Raw genomic sequence first — 14,854 nt, 5'->3', positions numbered from 1 at the left:
TATATGTATTTGAATAGTAGTAAATAGTAAAGCAGGTCTTAAAGATGAAACAGCAATTTATTAAGTGGCCAATGTTTTGATATATTTGCTGCCTCCTTCTTTATTGTACAAGGTACTGTTTCCAGGGTTACTGTTTTACCAGACAGGCGTATTGCTTGGTGGGTTAAAGATGTTTGTGGGTTGGTTATTGGGCTAACATTCTACAGACGAAGGATGAATATTTCCAGGACTACCTTTCACCCACTTGCAGCTTCATGCCAGTGGGCACATCTGTCTCCTGGGAAGGGAATCCTCACTCGCAACCAAGGCTGGATCCTCTCAGTAGGACTCAGTAGATGCAGGAATGACTCCAACAACAGCAACATGGCTTGTAACACATGAGCCACATATAACTGGATTGTCTTAGCTGTGTCTTTCTATCATTCTTGTCTGTATAACAGATTTCGATCCAAATCTCAACAAAGAAGCCACGAGCACAAAAAGTAGATGGGGAATTAAAGCAAAGAAGTACAGTATGATAGCAAAGCAGGGCTTTAGACAGTGTTTGTTACCTGCATCACAATCTTCTGACTATGAAGATTTTCATTCATCCAGGTCATGGTATATTTAGTATACTGTCGGTAAAGTTATATGCCGAGAACCTCCCACACCAGTCAGTTGAACTGAAGAAGCTGCTCGGATGAGTAATGAAATGTCTTCAATGATTACTCAGCAAGTCCAATTGTTTTAGATTTACCTATACTAGATATCACAATCTTCTTATTCCTCGAGGCTTGCTTTAGGAGATGTAATATATAGTTTAATTTGAATTCCACAATGGTATTACTGTAATGGTCTTAAGGAACAGATTTTGGGACCAGCTAAACTGCTCTTTTTCCTTCCTTACCCAGTAATTCTTGAAAAGCCAATTCGGATTCCAAGGTTCCTCTCTGTGAAAGCTTCCCATGTCTTAAAGGGATTTTTAAACAAGGTATGTATTAGTTTAGATTCAAAAATCCTTCCAAAAGTATATATATTTATTGGGGACATAAGTATGTATCAGCTATGCAAATAATGAGATGATCTGTTAAAGAGCCCTACAATATTTGGCAGATTTCCTATCAGTTAGGGTACATTTGCTTTGAGTGCATGTGTACTGGGCATGTAAAGGGATGCGGATAAATGCAGGACAGGCTTTTTGCAAAAAACATCTAATAACATCTGCAGTGAAGTTAAATACTCAGACTAAAATGCTTTATGGTACAAAACCAAATAAAGTACAACAGTACCCAGGTGCATCCTGAGCTGGAAGAAATATATTGCTCCAAATAAGGAAAAATCCATGTTCAAAAAGAATACGTAGAATGTGTAAACTAGAGTAAAGCACTGGCCGATGATGTTGAGATGGCTGATTCAGTTAATGCCTTTAAGAATGTCTTGGAGGATTTCTTGGACAAACATAATATCCAAGGCTGTTATGATACTAAACTCTATAGTTAGTGTATGAATATATATAGTTTATGTGAGGGTAGGGAGGGGTGTGTATGGATGCTGGGTTTCATTTGGAGGGGTTGAACTTGATGGACTTTTGGTACAACCCATGTAACATTGTTCCACATTCAACACAGACACCTATAGGGCAGTCCTTTCTTCTTGCAGTTAAACTGTCCCACTCGATAAACAAGGCTGGGTTTGCCTTGAGTCCTCCCCACACCTTATCCTCATTTTCTTATACAGGTATGGGACCTGTTATCCAAAATGTTTGGGACCTGGGGTTTTCCAGATAACAGATCTTTCTGTAATTTGGATCTTCATACCTGAAGTCTACTAGAGTATCATGTTAACATTAAATAAACCCAATAGGCTGGTTTTGCCTCCAATAAGGATTAATTATATCTTAGTTTGGATCAAGTACAAGGTACTGTTTTATTATTACAGAGAAAAAGGAAATCATTTTTAAAAATTTGGATTATTTGTATAAAATTGAGTCTATGGGACTTCCATTCCGTAATTAAGAGCTTTCTGGATAATGGGTTTCCAGATAATGGATGTCATACCTGTACTGTTTGACTTTTTATGTACATTAAAGCTGGTACAGTGCCAGTCCACTTGGACTTACTTGGTGTTGGGCATTTTCTTGAAACCTGGTGTCTTGGGTACATTAATATTAATGTTTGCTCTTTTGAAGTATTGATGCATCTAACAAGTGCATGTGTTGAAAAATCTTATTACATCTACAAGTATGTGAATCGGTAAAAAGATATATAAAGTAATCAAATAATACGTCTGCACCTCAACCCTCTTTGAAGTGTGGCAGGTGAACAGGCAGCCTGTAACCATATGCAAAGAAATGTGCACCACCTGCAGAGGCCAAAAATTGCTCCTGCCCAAGACTGGGGAGAATACACATTAAAGGAGAAGGAAAGTCTTCTTTCACGTGGGGGTGCCAAGTTTAGGCACCCCCAAGTGATTGTATTTACTTACCTGAAACCCCGGGCTGGTGCTCCTATCAGCAGAAAAGTGGATCGACCGGGGGTTATACCAGTGAGCACCACGGAGCAATCCGCTTCCGTTTCCTCTTTCTCCGCACGGCTGCGCATGTGCAGTAGAGCGAAAAGCAGAACTTTTACTAAAACCTTGCCTATTTCGTTCTACTGCGCATGCGTCTCCCCCGGGAAATTTGAAGAAAGAAGAAGACAGAAGAGGATCGCTCCGTGGTGCTCACTGGTATAACCCCGAGCCGGTGCAGTTTTCTGCTGATAGGAGCACCGGCCTCAGGTAAGTCAATACAATCACTTGGGGGAGCCTAACATTTAGCACCCCCAAGTGCAAAAAGACTTTTCTTCTCCTATAAAATTAAATTAAAAAAAGTAACTTTTATTATTAAATAATTGTAAAAACACAGACCTTTAAAACTCATTCCCTTAATAATAAGGATTGGGAGAAAATGGACTTCAAGCAGAGTTGCTGAAGTGAACTTGGGTCTACGGTATATGGGAAAAATCTGCATACTCGCTAGCTGTCCACATTCATGCACACAGATGTTACATATATTGTGTTATTCATTTGTCATTTGTACTTGTAGCCTTTGGCACTGCTTGCAGTTCTATCTGCTCCATTCAAGGTTAAGTGTTATGATTATAATAATTCTAACTTTCTAAATGTATTTCAAGGATCCAAAAGAAAGACTTGGGTGCCAGCCTCAAACTGGATTCTCTGATATTAAGTCACATACCTTTTTCCGCAGCATAGACTGGGATATGGTAAGAATGATTCTTTTTCTTCTCACTTTTAGCATGTTCTGCTGTTACAGAATATTGTATTGAGTGATTTCAGTGAAGACTATAATGTATGGGTTACTTTAAATGGGATGCCTTAAATAAGCAAGCAATTCCTTATTAAATGAATAGAAACATCAAAAAATGAAAGTGTTTTAAAGTAATAAATGTGTTGTCCTACACTGGTAAAACTGATGTGTCTGCTTCAGAAACACTACTCTAGTTTATATAAATAAGCTGCTGTGTAGCAATGGGGGCAGCCATTGAAAGGAGAAAAGGCTCAGGTTACACAGCAGATAAGCTCTGTAGAACATAATGGTGTTATCTGTTATCCACTATTTATCCTGTGCCATATAGACTTTTCTCAATTTCTGCCAATGCTACACAGCAGCTTGTTTATATGAACTATAGTAGTGTTTCTGAAACAAACACAGCAGTTGTACCCGTGCAGGGCAACAGTACATTATATTTTCATTACTTTATATCACTTTCATTTTTTGGTGTTACTGTTCCTTTAAACTATATATGTGTGCACATATATATATATATATTATATTTATATAATACAGTAGAACCCCAATTTTTTTGATGTCCCCAGGGGACGTAGTTAAAACGTAATTTCTGGAAAAAAAGTAAAATCTGAGATGGAAAAAAGGCACTAATTGTCTGTATGGGCCCGCAAACAAAAATGGCACCAGTTATGGGAAACCATAAATACGGGGTTCTACTGTATCTGTGATGCTAATGTTTAATTCTTGGATGATGATGATATTGCAACTGAAATTGGTAATTGTTGGACACGTTTGCAGCATTCACTAATTGTAAAGAAGTGTATCCAGATAAACACTGAGTTCTCTCTTGCCCTGCATGTAGAACCAATGCAGAAGGAATTCTGGGAAATCAGCCCAGGATTGCTAATAAAATATCCATTTACATAGAATACCCTTCAGACTGGGCCTCACCCATTGGGAACCAATGCTCAGACATGGTGGTATGTTACTCTCAGATGAGTAACCAATCTTCTCTCTATTATATTTGGAGGCAGTGTGAGCAGCAGGTTTATCTCTATGCACCTTTATGGTTGCCCCCAAGCAAGGGCTTGTAATTATTAAGCCAATATACCATATACTTTCTTTGAAATAGTGCTCTGCATTATTGATGGATTAATCTTATGCAGAAAGTTCAGTGTGATCATTAATATTCCCACACTCGTGCACACCCAGTGAAGAGGGCACATTTCCTTTAATCCTCTAGCCACACACAACTAGCCCCACTTAACATTATTTTGCACATTCCAACGATGATTTGTAAATCTCTGCCGCATGCCAAACTGTGTAGAGGAATTAGCATTAAAGGGCATGTAAAGGCAAAAAATAAAATCCAAATTTTAATTTCTTTAATAAAAAAGAAATATATCTCGAATATATTTTAATTAAAAAATGTGTACTGTTTTTATAAGAAACCTGACTGTTTGCAGTAAAATTCTCCCTTCATTTACTGCTGTGAATAGGAATTGTCAAACAGTCCCTAACTGCTGAGCAGGGAAACAATCATACTTATGAACAGCAGGGGGAGCCCCGCCTTACTTACCAGCCATGCAGAACTCAAGCAGCTTTGTTTGTTTCCCTGTAAAGCAGTCGGCGACTGTGTAGAGATTTGTATTGGATTTTATTATATGCCTTTACATCCCATTTACTGTTTCTAGCTGCAGGGAAAATGATCATGGAGCCAGATTTAAACAGATAAACTGGGATTCTATTTGGAGGATTATTTTGCTGCAGCCACTGGTTCTGCAGAGTTGGAGAAAGTTTGTATTAAACAATACAAAAACTATAAAATCCACATTAGATTACATGACAACAGAGTACCCAGTGCAGTCTGTATATTCTGATTATTAATCAGTCTTGCTGTATCGGCTTCTGGCAGATATTATTTGACTTGTGCGCTTTTGATAATTTATGACGATCCCTAAGCAGCCCAGACCCTACTGAGCATGTGCACAGTCTTAGTCTTGCAAAGATGTATAACAAAGTTACAAGATGGTGACCCCCTGTAGCCAACTTTGAAAGCATAAATCATTTGTTTGATTAGGCTTGTGGTGAAGTAAGTTCATGTTTATATTTAGTATACAAAATACAGCATTTCTAGACTATTTTAGACTTTACTTCCCCTTTAAGCAGCTGAGACTGATGTGAAACGGTAATACCGATGGTAAATGACACGGGTGCAGTAGCACATAGCAACCAATCGCTTGTTCTCTACAAGTTATAAAATCAAACCAAATATTTGATTGGTTGCTATGGCTACTGCACTTGTACTGTTGTCATTTAGCAGCAATCTTTGATAATCAGAGCAATGGCTATGGGTTTAGGTATTTATATGTAGCCGGCTACACATATCATTTATTGCTTCTTATGTATTTTATAACTCCTATATCTATAAAGTTAAAGGAAGCTGCTAATCTTCTACAGTGACATAAGGGGTCATTGTACTAGAAGGCAGTATAAGGAGTGCTTCATTGTGGAGCACAGAGATCTATGTCTGCTTCCTTATATAAAGCGCTGTCTGCATTTGGCTGTAAAGGGAACCTGTACTGGCACAAGGCTGTTCAGTGGCAGAGTACATGCCCCCATAGTCTTTAGGAAGTACAATGTTAAAGGAGAAGGAAAGGCTAAAATTAAGAAAGCCTTATAAGAAAGGTCTATATCAATACACCAGTAAACCCCTGTCAAAAGAAACACCACATTTCTTTCCTTCTATTGTGTACACATGGGCTTCTGTATCAGACTTCCTGCCTTCAGCTTAAACCTCCAGGGCACAGGCTTGAGCATGCTCAGTTTGCTCCTCTCTCCCTCCTTCCTCCCCCCTCCGTACTGTAATCTGAGCCCAGAGCTATGAGAGAGCAGGGAGAGACTCTGGCAGGAAGTGATGTCACACCAAGCTAATATGGCAGCTGCTATCCCAAACAAACAGATAACTTCTAGAGCTGTTTGGTATGGTAAAGCATTCTGCAGAATAAATATAGTGTTCTAGCTTGCACTATTGTGGCTAATCTATTGGCAATAAACTGATTTGGGAGCTTTCCTTCTCCTTTAAATGATGTATTGTAAAGGGCTACATTCTCCATGATCTTGGTGCAGCTCAGACATTCAGGTCACTGCTGTGATGTGATGTTCCCCCATATAACAGCTCCCATGGGTCCTAGAGATTGAACATTAATTCACGAAGCTCTGAAAGTGAAATCAGAGGAAAATAGATTGAGCTCACATGGTCTCTTTATTTTGAGGATTGTGATTCGATTGTGAAACAAAGATGAAATATTCAGATTTCTTTGTATGTAGAACATAAGCCAATCTGGGAATCTGTTTTTTTTCCCCTGAAAACAATGGTTTTCTTTATCATCAGCCACTGGATTATTTATTGTTGTATTATTTCTTTTTGTAATTTATTATTTTTCATACATTCACATTATTAGAATTCTGTTTGATAACTGATCAGAAACTTGTTGTTCGAACTTCTATTTTATATTCAAGTTCTTTTTGAACTAGCACACGTATGTGTTACTTGTAAGTCTGCAGGAAAGTAGCTGAAATGTTGTTGTTTTCTTGCTGTTTATTGTGAAATATCCAATAAAAAAATCATTGAAACTGGAAAAAAAAAGAAAAAAAGAACGGAAAAAAAAAAGAACACACGGCAGGAACAAATCCAACAGCATCTTCTCTAAACTGAGCAGCAGGGGGCAGCAGAGTCCTGTCTTTATTGAAGAGCAGCGATTTCATTTTTAAGGATTTGTCAAATATATTGTTTCCAACAGACATTTATTTGTCCATATATTGGGTACCTTGTATACATGTATGGGATCAGAAAACCCGTTATCCGGAAAGCATGAAATAGGGAAGGCCATCTCCCATAGACTCCATTTTATCCAAATAATCCAAATTTTTAAAAATGATTTTCTTTTTCTCTATAATAATAAAACCGTGCCTTGTACTTTATGGGGCAAATTTACTAAAGTGCAAAGCGCCTAATTCTAGCGCAAATTCGCCAGCGTGACTTTATTTCATTTTTTCGCCGATTTACTAACAGGTGCTGGGGTAAATTCTCTAGCGAAGTGGACCTACTCTAGCGCTACTTTGCACCTTTACGCCAGGACGTTGCGCTATGGCGAAGGGACGTAACTACGCTAATTCACTAACTTGTGCATTTTACTGAACGTTACCTCTTGCGCCAGACTTGCCTTCGCCACCTGAGACCAGGCGAAGTGCAATAGTTGACATTTTTTCTAAGTCCCAAAAAACGCTGGCGTCTTTTCCTTTTTTAAGGGTGATAGGCTGAAAAAGATTGTCAATTATTTTGGGGGTACCCTCCTTCCCCCCTACATTTCCTAACATATGGCACCTAAACTATACAGTGGGCACATGTCTAGGGCAAAATAACAACTCTATTTTATTTTATGAAGCTTTCCCAGGCTTGTGTAGTGTAATGTATTTGCTGCTACATATACGTCCATTGTATTTTAACTTGGCGCCGTATGCAAATTAGGCATCGCTAGCATAACTTCACTTTGCTTGATGAATTAACGCTAGCGCAACTTCACTACCATTTGCCTCCCTGAGCACAACTTTGCATTTTAGTGAATTTGCATAGCGCTGGCGTAACTACGCCTGGCCAAGTGCGGCGAAGCTGGCGCAACTTCGGATCTTAGTGAATTTACCCCTATATGTTTGTGCTTTATTCTTTTATTGATACAGAACGAATGACCATCCTAATAGAGGAGCAACCAAGTGTTTAGGATGCTCGGTGTTCCTTGTATCATGATAGAGTTAAAAGAATTATGGGGAATGAGAACAATGAGAAGTGCATGTTGGCAAAAAACATATGTCACCTTTTGCGCGTGGTTTCAGTGGCGTATTTATGCCCAAGCGCGCCTTTTTAAAAATGCCCTTAATTTAACCATTTTCAAAAAAGTCTACCCCCCACCCCACGTAGGCCCCCTCCCTCTTCCCCCCCCCCCCAGCATAGCTGCCCCCCAGGGAAATGCCCCTAACTTTATACTTACCCCTCGGTGCAAAGTCAGCCATTGGAGTTCCACACAGCCGTCTTCCGGGTCTTTGTGTCTTCTTCCGGCGCTTCTGCAATTTTCGTGAGTTTTGGCGCATGCGCAGTTGTCGCAAACCAGCAAATTGCTCCAACTGCAAATGCGCCGCTTCACCGGTCTCCCACTCAGCTTACCGAATACCCGGAAGATGACTGCATGGAACTCCGATGCCTGACTCCAAGGGGTAAGTATAAAGTTAGGGGCATTTCCCCGGGGGCAGCTATGCTGGTGGGGGAGGGAGGGCGTCTACGTGGGGTGGGGGGGGGTAGGGTTTTTTTTTTTTTTGAAAACGGTTGAATTCTCCTTTAAAGCCTTCAAGAGCCATTGGCAACAACATGTTTACAGCCTCTATGATAATTGCCACTGCTGTGCCCAAAAAAAAGTTACACGATGTTTAGTTTTAGAATGGAGTGTGGCACCTATTATATCAAATAGGCTGAAATGGTTTGTATAGAGGAAGACATATCCTGAAAGTGTGTGTGCGGGGGGTACTATATGTCTATATGTCTATATTTGCATTTACATTCCTCACAGTCTCATTTTTCTCATTTTAACCAGTGTAACACAAACTAGGGATTATATACTGACATCTAGTGGCTGTTTTGTGTTTCTATATATCAGTTGCTCAAAGATGAAATAAGTATTATTGTGCTTTTGTTTATTAATCCTATCAGTAATGAAGCAGATACGTCCCATGTGTATTTCTGTTCTCATGGAATATTTTTTGCTGGTTCTATAGATGACTAATTTTTTATTATTTAATCATTTGACCTTCTTGTTTTGCAGAACACACTCTTTCCTTTCCTATAAAGCAATTTATTAGCTAAAATGGTTGGTGTTTGTTAAAATGCTTTTTTATGGGAGATTTCTTTGCTGGTGTCATTCATTTTTCTGTGACCCGCCTACAGTTCCATAATAAGGCAGTGCTGTTATTGTGTTTCCTTTAGCGGTACAGATTTATGGTTGCCTCTGTGCCCTCCATCAGTCATGTGTGCTTTGGAGAAAGACAGAATGCGACAAGGTTCATCTTCTCCATGCTGCATACAGACATGTCAACCTTCCTAGATGTTTTAGGAGGGTGTGGCTTGGCTGTAATGGGCGTGGCTGCATGTTAATTGGTTGTGTAAGGGTGTGGCATGATGTAGGAGTGGCCAAAAACCAGCCCAAATTCAGTTCTGGAAGACTGATGTCTGTGCATGTTCCTTTGGGCAGGGTCAGCAAACAGAAATATTCTCGTAAGGAGAAGCAGCCAAAGGAATTGTATCACTAAGGGACAAGTGATAAATTTCCAGCTATTGGTGTCTGACCAAAGGATTTATAACAATCCCTGGCAAGAGCTTGCAATCACCCAGTGTGCCATAGCCCATTAGATCTGATGGGATCATTGGGAGCAGCACATCCTAACAGGGAGAGAAACAAATATGGCGCTGGTGTTGGATTCATGGGTGTGAGAGAGACATGGGCAGTGATAACTGGAACCCTATAAAGAAAGGATATATATAATCGTTTTGTGTTCTTTGTGCGCTGTTAATATATCAAATGTGTGTTATTCCTTTACAGAAAGCGAAGAAAAGAGAATATTAGGCTGTTCCAAAAAAATAGCAGTGTCTGCATTCTTCTTTACAAACTCAAACATTCACTGTATCAACTGAAAAATGTTTTCAAGATTTTGCTTTTCTTTGAATCACTGAACTAATATTTTCAGTGTTTCTGAGATCTACATTGTCTTGTTGAAACACCCATTTCAAGGATTAGACCCGTTTCGTTTCGACAAAAATTAGCCGCCGGCGAAATGACGCAGGCGCCCATTAAAGTCTATGGGCGTCAAAAATGTTGCGAAATGTTACGAATTTTTTTGTTTGATGCGCGGTGCCATACAAGTCTATGGGAGTCATTTCCACGGCACAATAAGGCGAAAAAATTCGCCCCTCCCTACTCACAGGTAACTTTACATCTTCTTTAATCTTCCTGGAGCTGATCGTTGGCTGAGACTTTGTCATTTTGGCTATTCTTCTATCCATTTGGATGGTAGTTTTCTTCCGTGTCTTTCAGGTTTTGGTTGCCATTTTAAAGCATTTGAGATCATTTTAGCTGAGCAGTCTATCATTTACTGCACTTCTTTATATGTTTTCCCCTCTCCAATCAACTTTCTAATCAAATTGTTCTTCTGAACAATGTATGGAATGACCCATTTTACTTAGATTTTCAGAGAGAAATACACTATAACCAGCATGCACAACAATTGCTGCCTCCCTTCATTAAATAAGGGTCATAATTAACACCTGTTTTGTCAAAGAATGAATGACTTCACTAATTGAACTCCATACTGGTTTTTTTTTTTTGAATAAGCCTCAATTATTGATTTAAAGGGGACCCGTCAGCCAAAAAAAATATTCAAAATACTATTAAAATAAACTCAAAATGAACTTTAATTACACTATATAAATTATTTGAATCTATTCCTTCAGTCGGGGAATTCATAATAATAACAAGCAGGCAGGAGCCATTTTGTGGACACTGCTATTAAGACAAGCCTTGTATCATCTCAGAATCTTGTTTGTGCACCAGAATGGGGGACCTGATGTCCATCCCCATGCACTGGTTACACAATTAAATGATGAAGAGAACTGGGGGAATGTGGGGAGAGCAGTGACATCTAGGAAGTGCTGAATGGAAAGTGAAAGTAATTGGCTGCCCCGCCTAAGGCATAGAGGAGGGGCAGACAATACTTAATTGACAGCTGACATTTTTAAATGAGCTTACAGCAGCTATGAATGCTTTAATAAAATAATTAAATTGGATTTCATGTTTAATTTGAAAAGGACTTTTACTAAACAGATTTTTGTGTCTGGGTGACAGGTCCACTTTAATGAATGAGCAGCATGTATATCATGACTGTTGGGTCTGTTGGTTTTCTATTTCTCTACTACACCTACTAGTAAATTATTTGCTAGGTAGAACTATGATTTCTACCAAAAAGAACAGGTTAGTGATGTTGGACTGCTATTATTCTGAACACAACCATATCTATATCTCTATCTATCTACAGAGTGGAGCACTTCCCTTTACTATATAGGTCAGCTGGTATAAAGTAAATATAAACTAAAAAAAAAAAGGTTCCGCACTCATTTGGGAACTAGTGCAACATTTTGAGCAGTGTTATGTCCTTCCTCAGGGACCAATCGTTCTAAAGGCCTGAAATATCCAAAATAACCGATCTCTTATTTGTGGACTAGAATAACAAATGTTTAACCCTTTTTGTGTAATTTGATGCATTTGCGTTACATGAGGATGTTTTCTTTGTAAAGTCACTTACAGTTTTCCTTTATTTGTTATTGATTTGCTGTGTTGTGTATGTAAGGTATTATCAGTTATAAAGTATAAGAAGTGTGGATATTGGTATAATGTTATATAATTGGTAAGTAGTAGTATTCTAGAGAGGCTAGTACAGGGGGCGCCAGAGTTACACACCCATGGACATTTACACCAGCGCTGCCTTACATATAATATCACTGTTTCCATTCTGCCCTGTGGCTCTGCACCCAGGGGACACTGATAGCAGAAGAAACTGATGAGGCCTGTTTGTCTGCATTTCACATTGCTCTCCCATGGGTGCCGGCCTGAGGGCAGAATAAAGCCACTTACACTGACATTGCCATTTCCTGGAACCTCCTAAATTGCACTGCAGGACAAACACGGATGGCAATGCCCACGGCTGTGTACCCTATGGGAGCCATATTACTGTGCGTACAATGTATAGTACAGGTCCCCATGACTACTGCTCATAACTCTTCTTACATTGCCTGTTTTAGGGAAAATACATTATTTTGGATCAGCAAGGGCATTTTGTTCCTGAAGTAGAGCCCCACATTTATTTAGATATATATATAGTGATTGTTGTATTACTGGTTATCTGTAGTTGCCTCTGCCTTACTGAGTATTGCATAGCACATGGATTGGGATCAAACTCTAGGGTAGGGGCTACCAAATTCTTTTCTATTAGGTAATTTATTCTTCTCAATGCATGGGTACTTGGCACACGGGGAGTTTTGTGGTCCACGTTTAAATCTGCGCTACAGGGGGAGAGAGACTTAGGGCGACTTCAGGAAATGAAGCTACAAGTATGTTTTCCCATTGGCGATTTACTAGTTATGGAAAGATTTGTTGCTGCCAGTAAACACTGGCAATAAATCAGCCCATGTACCCTAACTGGGTAAGTTATAAGGGCAGAGACACACAGTCAGATTCGGAGAGATTAGTTGCCCAGCAAGAAATCTCCTCTTCTTTGGGGCAACTAATCTCCCTGAACTCACCAAAATTTGCAATAGCGCACTCTGGTATCTTGAAGAATCACACACTCTCAGGATATGGATAAACAGTATAGCTTTATTTTAACATCCGATTAACTACCTCAGAGACCTCCTATGCTGTTAAACGTCTCCTTAGTGATGGACTCTGGGCAGCGGCACCCGGGTCACAACGAGGACGGGGTGAGACTCAAATCTATTGCGGCGAGCCTGAGAGGACGTGGTTAATTATGGAATCCCAGTGTAAGGTCAAAAATACTTCGAGATCCCTCGTTTGGGTTAGACTCCCCGTGCTGAAAATGAGATATACCGTGTAATTTGGATTGAAAGCAATGAGTGTTTGAATAATCTCCCTGAACTGCCTTCCCGCTGGCTAGAATGTAAATCGACGGCAGGATGGCACTCTGAGCTCTACGTTTTCCGAAGATTCCTCTTGAGGCAACTCCGGAAAACAAAGTGTTTTGAGTGCCATCCCGCCGGTGATTTACATTTTAGCTGGTTTGAAGGCAGTTCGGGGAGATTATTCGCCCAAAAGAAGAGGAGATTTGTCGCCGGGCAACTAATCTTCACAAATCTGACCGTGTGTCTCTGCCACTAAATTTACCCTGGAGCAGTCACTCCTAGCAACCAATCACCAGGAAGCATTTACAGGTCAGCTGTTAAAAAGCAAACCTCTTATTGGTTGTTATGGGTTACAGGTGCCAGGCAAACTTTGTGCCTTTTATTACATATAGGGAGAAGTGTTGCATTTCATTGATGAGACTGGAACAAGTAACCAGTAAGCATTGACTGAGCTTTACTCATTGTAATGGGAAGGGTTCATGTTGCAGTAATTGCTCCAAGCTTTCCAGTTAACATTACTTAGTTGCTCCCGTCTCTGTTCCTGAGTATAGGTGTCCTGTGCACCCTTGGGGGCCTACATATAAACAGCTGTTTATTTTACATCATAAAAGCGCACAAGTTGGTGTTATATTTAATTTTCCCTGTATGGATAAATTCTCCAGCTACACCACACTGGTTAAGTTAAATGCATTTTGTGCCATCCTGCACTGGTATAAAAATATTCCATTTCTGAGTCACTTCTTTCCACCGTTTCAGCTTTCTGTACCTATTCGTCCTGACCACATAGGTTTTACTTATTGTTTCTTCTTTCTTTGTAGCTGGAGAAGAAGCAAGTCGTCCCTCCATTCAAACCTCAGATAACTGATGATTATGGGCTGGAAAACTTTGACACTCAGTTCACCAGTGAGCCCGTACAGCTTACCCCCGATGATGAGTATGTTACTTCATGGCTTGTGTGCATGTACAATCCAATGCTAATCCATCTGTAGTGGCATTGATAATAGAGGCAGCAGCAACTGCCATTAGCATTACAACATAAACAGCAGCATATTATCATGTACAGGTATGGGATCCGTTATCCGGAAACCTGTTATCCAGAAACTTCCAAATTACGGAAAGGCTGTCTCCCCTAGACTCCATTATAATCAAATAATCCAAATTTTTAAAAATGATTTCCCTTTCCTCTGTAGTTATAAAACAGTACCTTGTACTTGATCCCAACTAAGATATAATTAATCCTTATTGGAAGCAAAACCAGCCTATTGGGTTTATTTAATGTTTACATGACTTTTTAGTAGATTTAAGGTAGATCTGTTATTTGGAAACCCCCAGGTCCCGAGCATTCTGGATAACCGGTCCCATACCTGTACTACCACTGAGAAGTAACATCTGCTGCATTTAGTCCTGAAACAGGACTGAGCCACTGGAAGTGAACAGACACCATGCTACACATTGCATGCACTTATTTTTCATCCACTATTATTATAATTCCTGCCATTGTACTGATCGGACCAGCAGTAAAGAAAACACCTTCCATCAGTGATCCTCAACCGGTAACTTGTAAGCAACATGTTTCTCACCACCTCCTTTGATGTTGCTTCTAATAACCTCAAAGACGAGCTTGTTTTCAAAATTCCAGGTTCGTAGGTATAAAGCCACCAGGTTACCATTAGGGATGCACCGAATCCACTATTTTGGATTCGGCCGAACCCCCGAATCCTTTGTGAAAGATTTGGCCGAATACCGAATCCGAACCCTAATTTGCGTATGCAAATTAGGGGTGGGAAGAGGAAAACATTTTTTACTTCCTCGTTTTCTGACAAAAAGTCACGTGATTTCCCTCCCGCCCC

General features: G+C 39.8%; 1 protein-coding gene across 8 annotated transcripts in view; it reads left to right on the top strand.

Moving 5' to 3' along the window:
* Nucleotides 1-14,854, top strand: part of prkcz.S (protein kinase C zeta S homeolog) — a 133,464-nt gene that overhangs the window by 117,061 nt on the left and 1,549 nt on the right. For all 8 annotated transcript variants that reach the window (XM_018227862.2, XM_018227866.2, XM_018227860.2 and 5 more), the window contains 3 exons: nucleotides 891-970; nucleotides 3,153-3,242; nucleotides 13,823-13,938. In XM_018227862.2, the coding sequence (XP_018083351.1) occupies nucleotides 891-970; nucleotides 3,153-3,242; nucleotides 13,823-13,938 (286 nt within the window). The remainder of the gene's footprint in view (nucleotides 1-890; nucleotides 971-3,152; nucleotides 3,243-13,822; nucleotides 13,939-14,854) is intronic.

The sequence above is a fragment of the Xenopus laevis genome, chromosome 7S, assembly GCF_017654675.1.
Source record: "Xenopus laevis strain J_2021 chromosome 7S, Xenopus_laevis_v10.1, whole genome shotgun sequence".
Lineage (NCBI taxonomy): Eukaryota > Metazoa > Chordata > Amphibia > Anura > Pipidae > Xenopus > Xenopus laevis.
The sequence above is the reverse complement of the archived record's forward strand: the minus strand, read 5'-3'. Positions and strand labels throughout refer to the sequence as shown.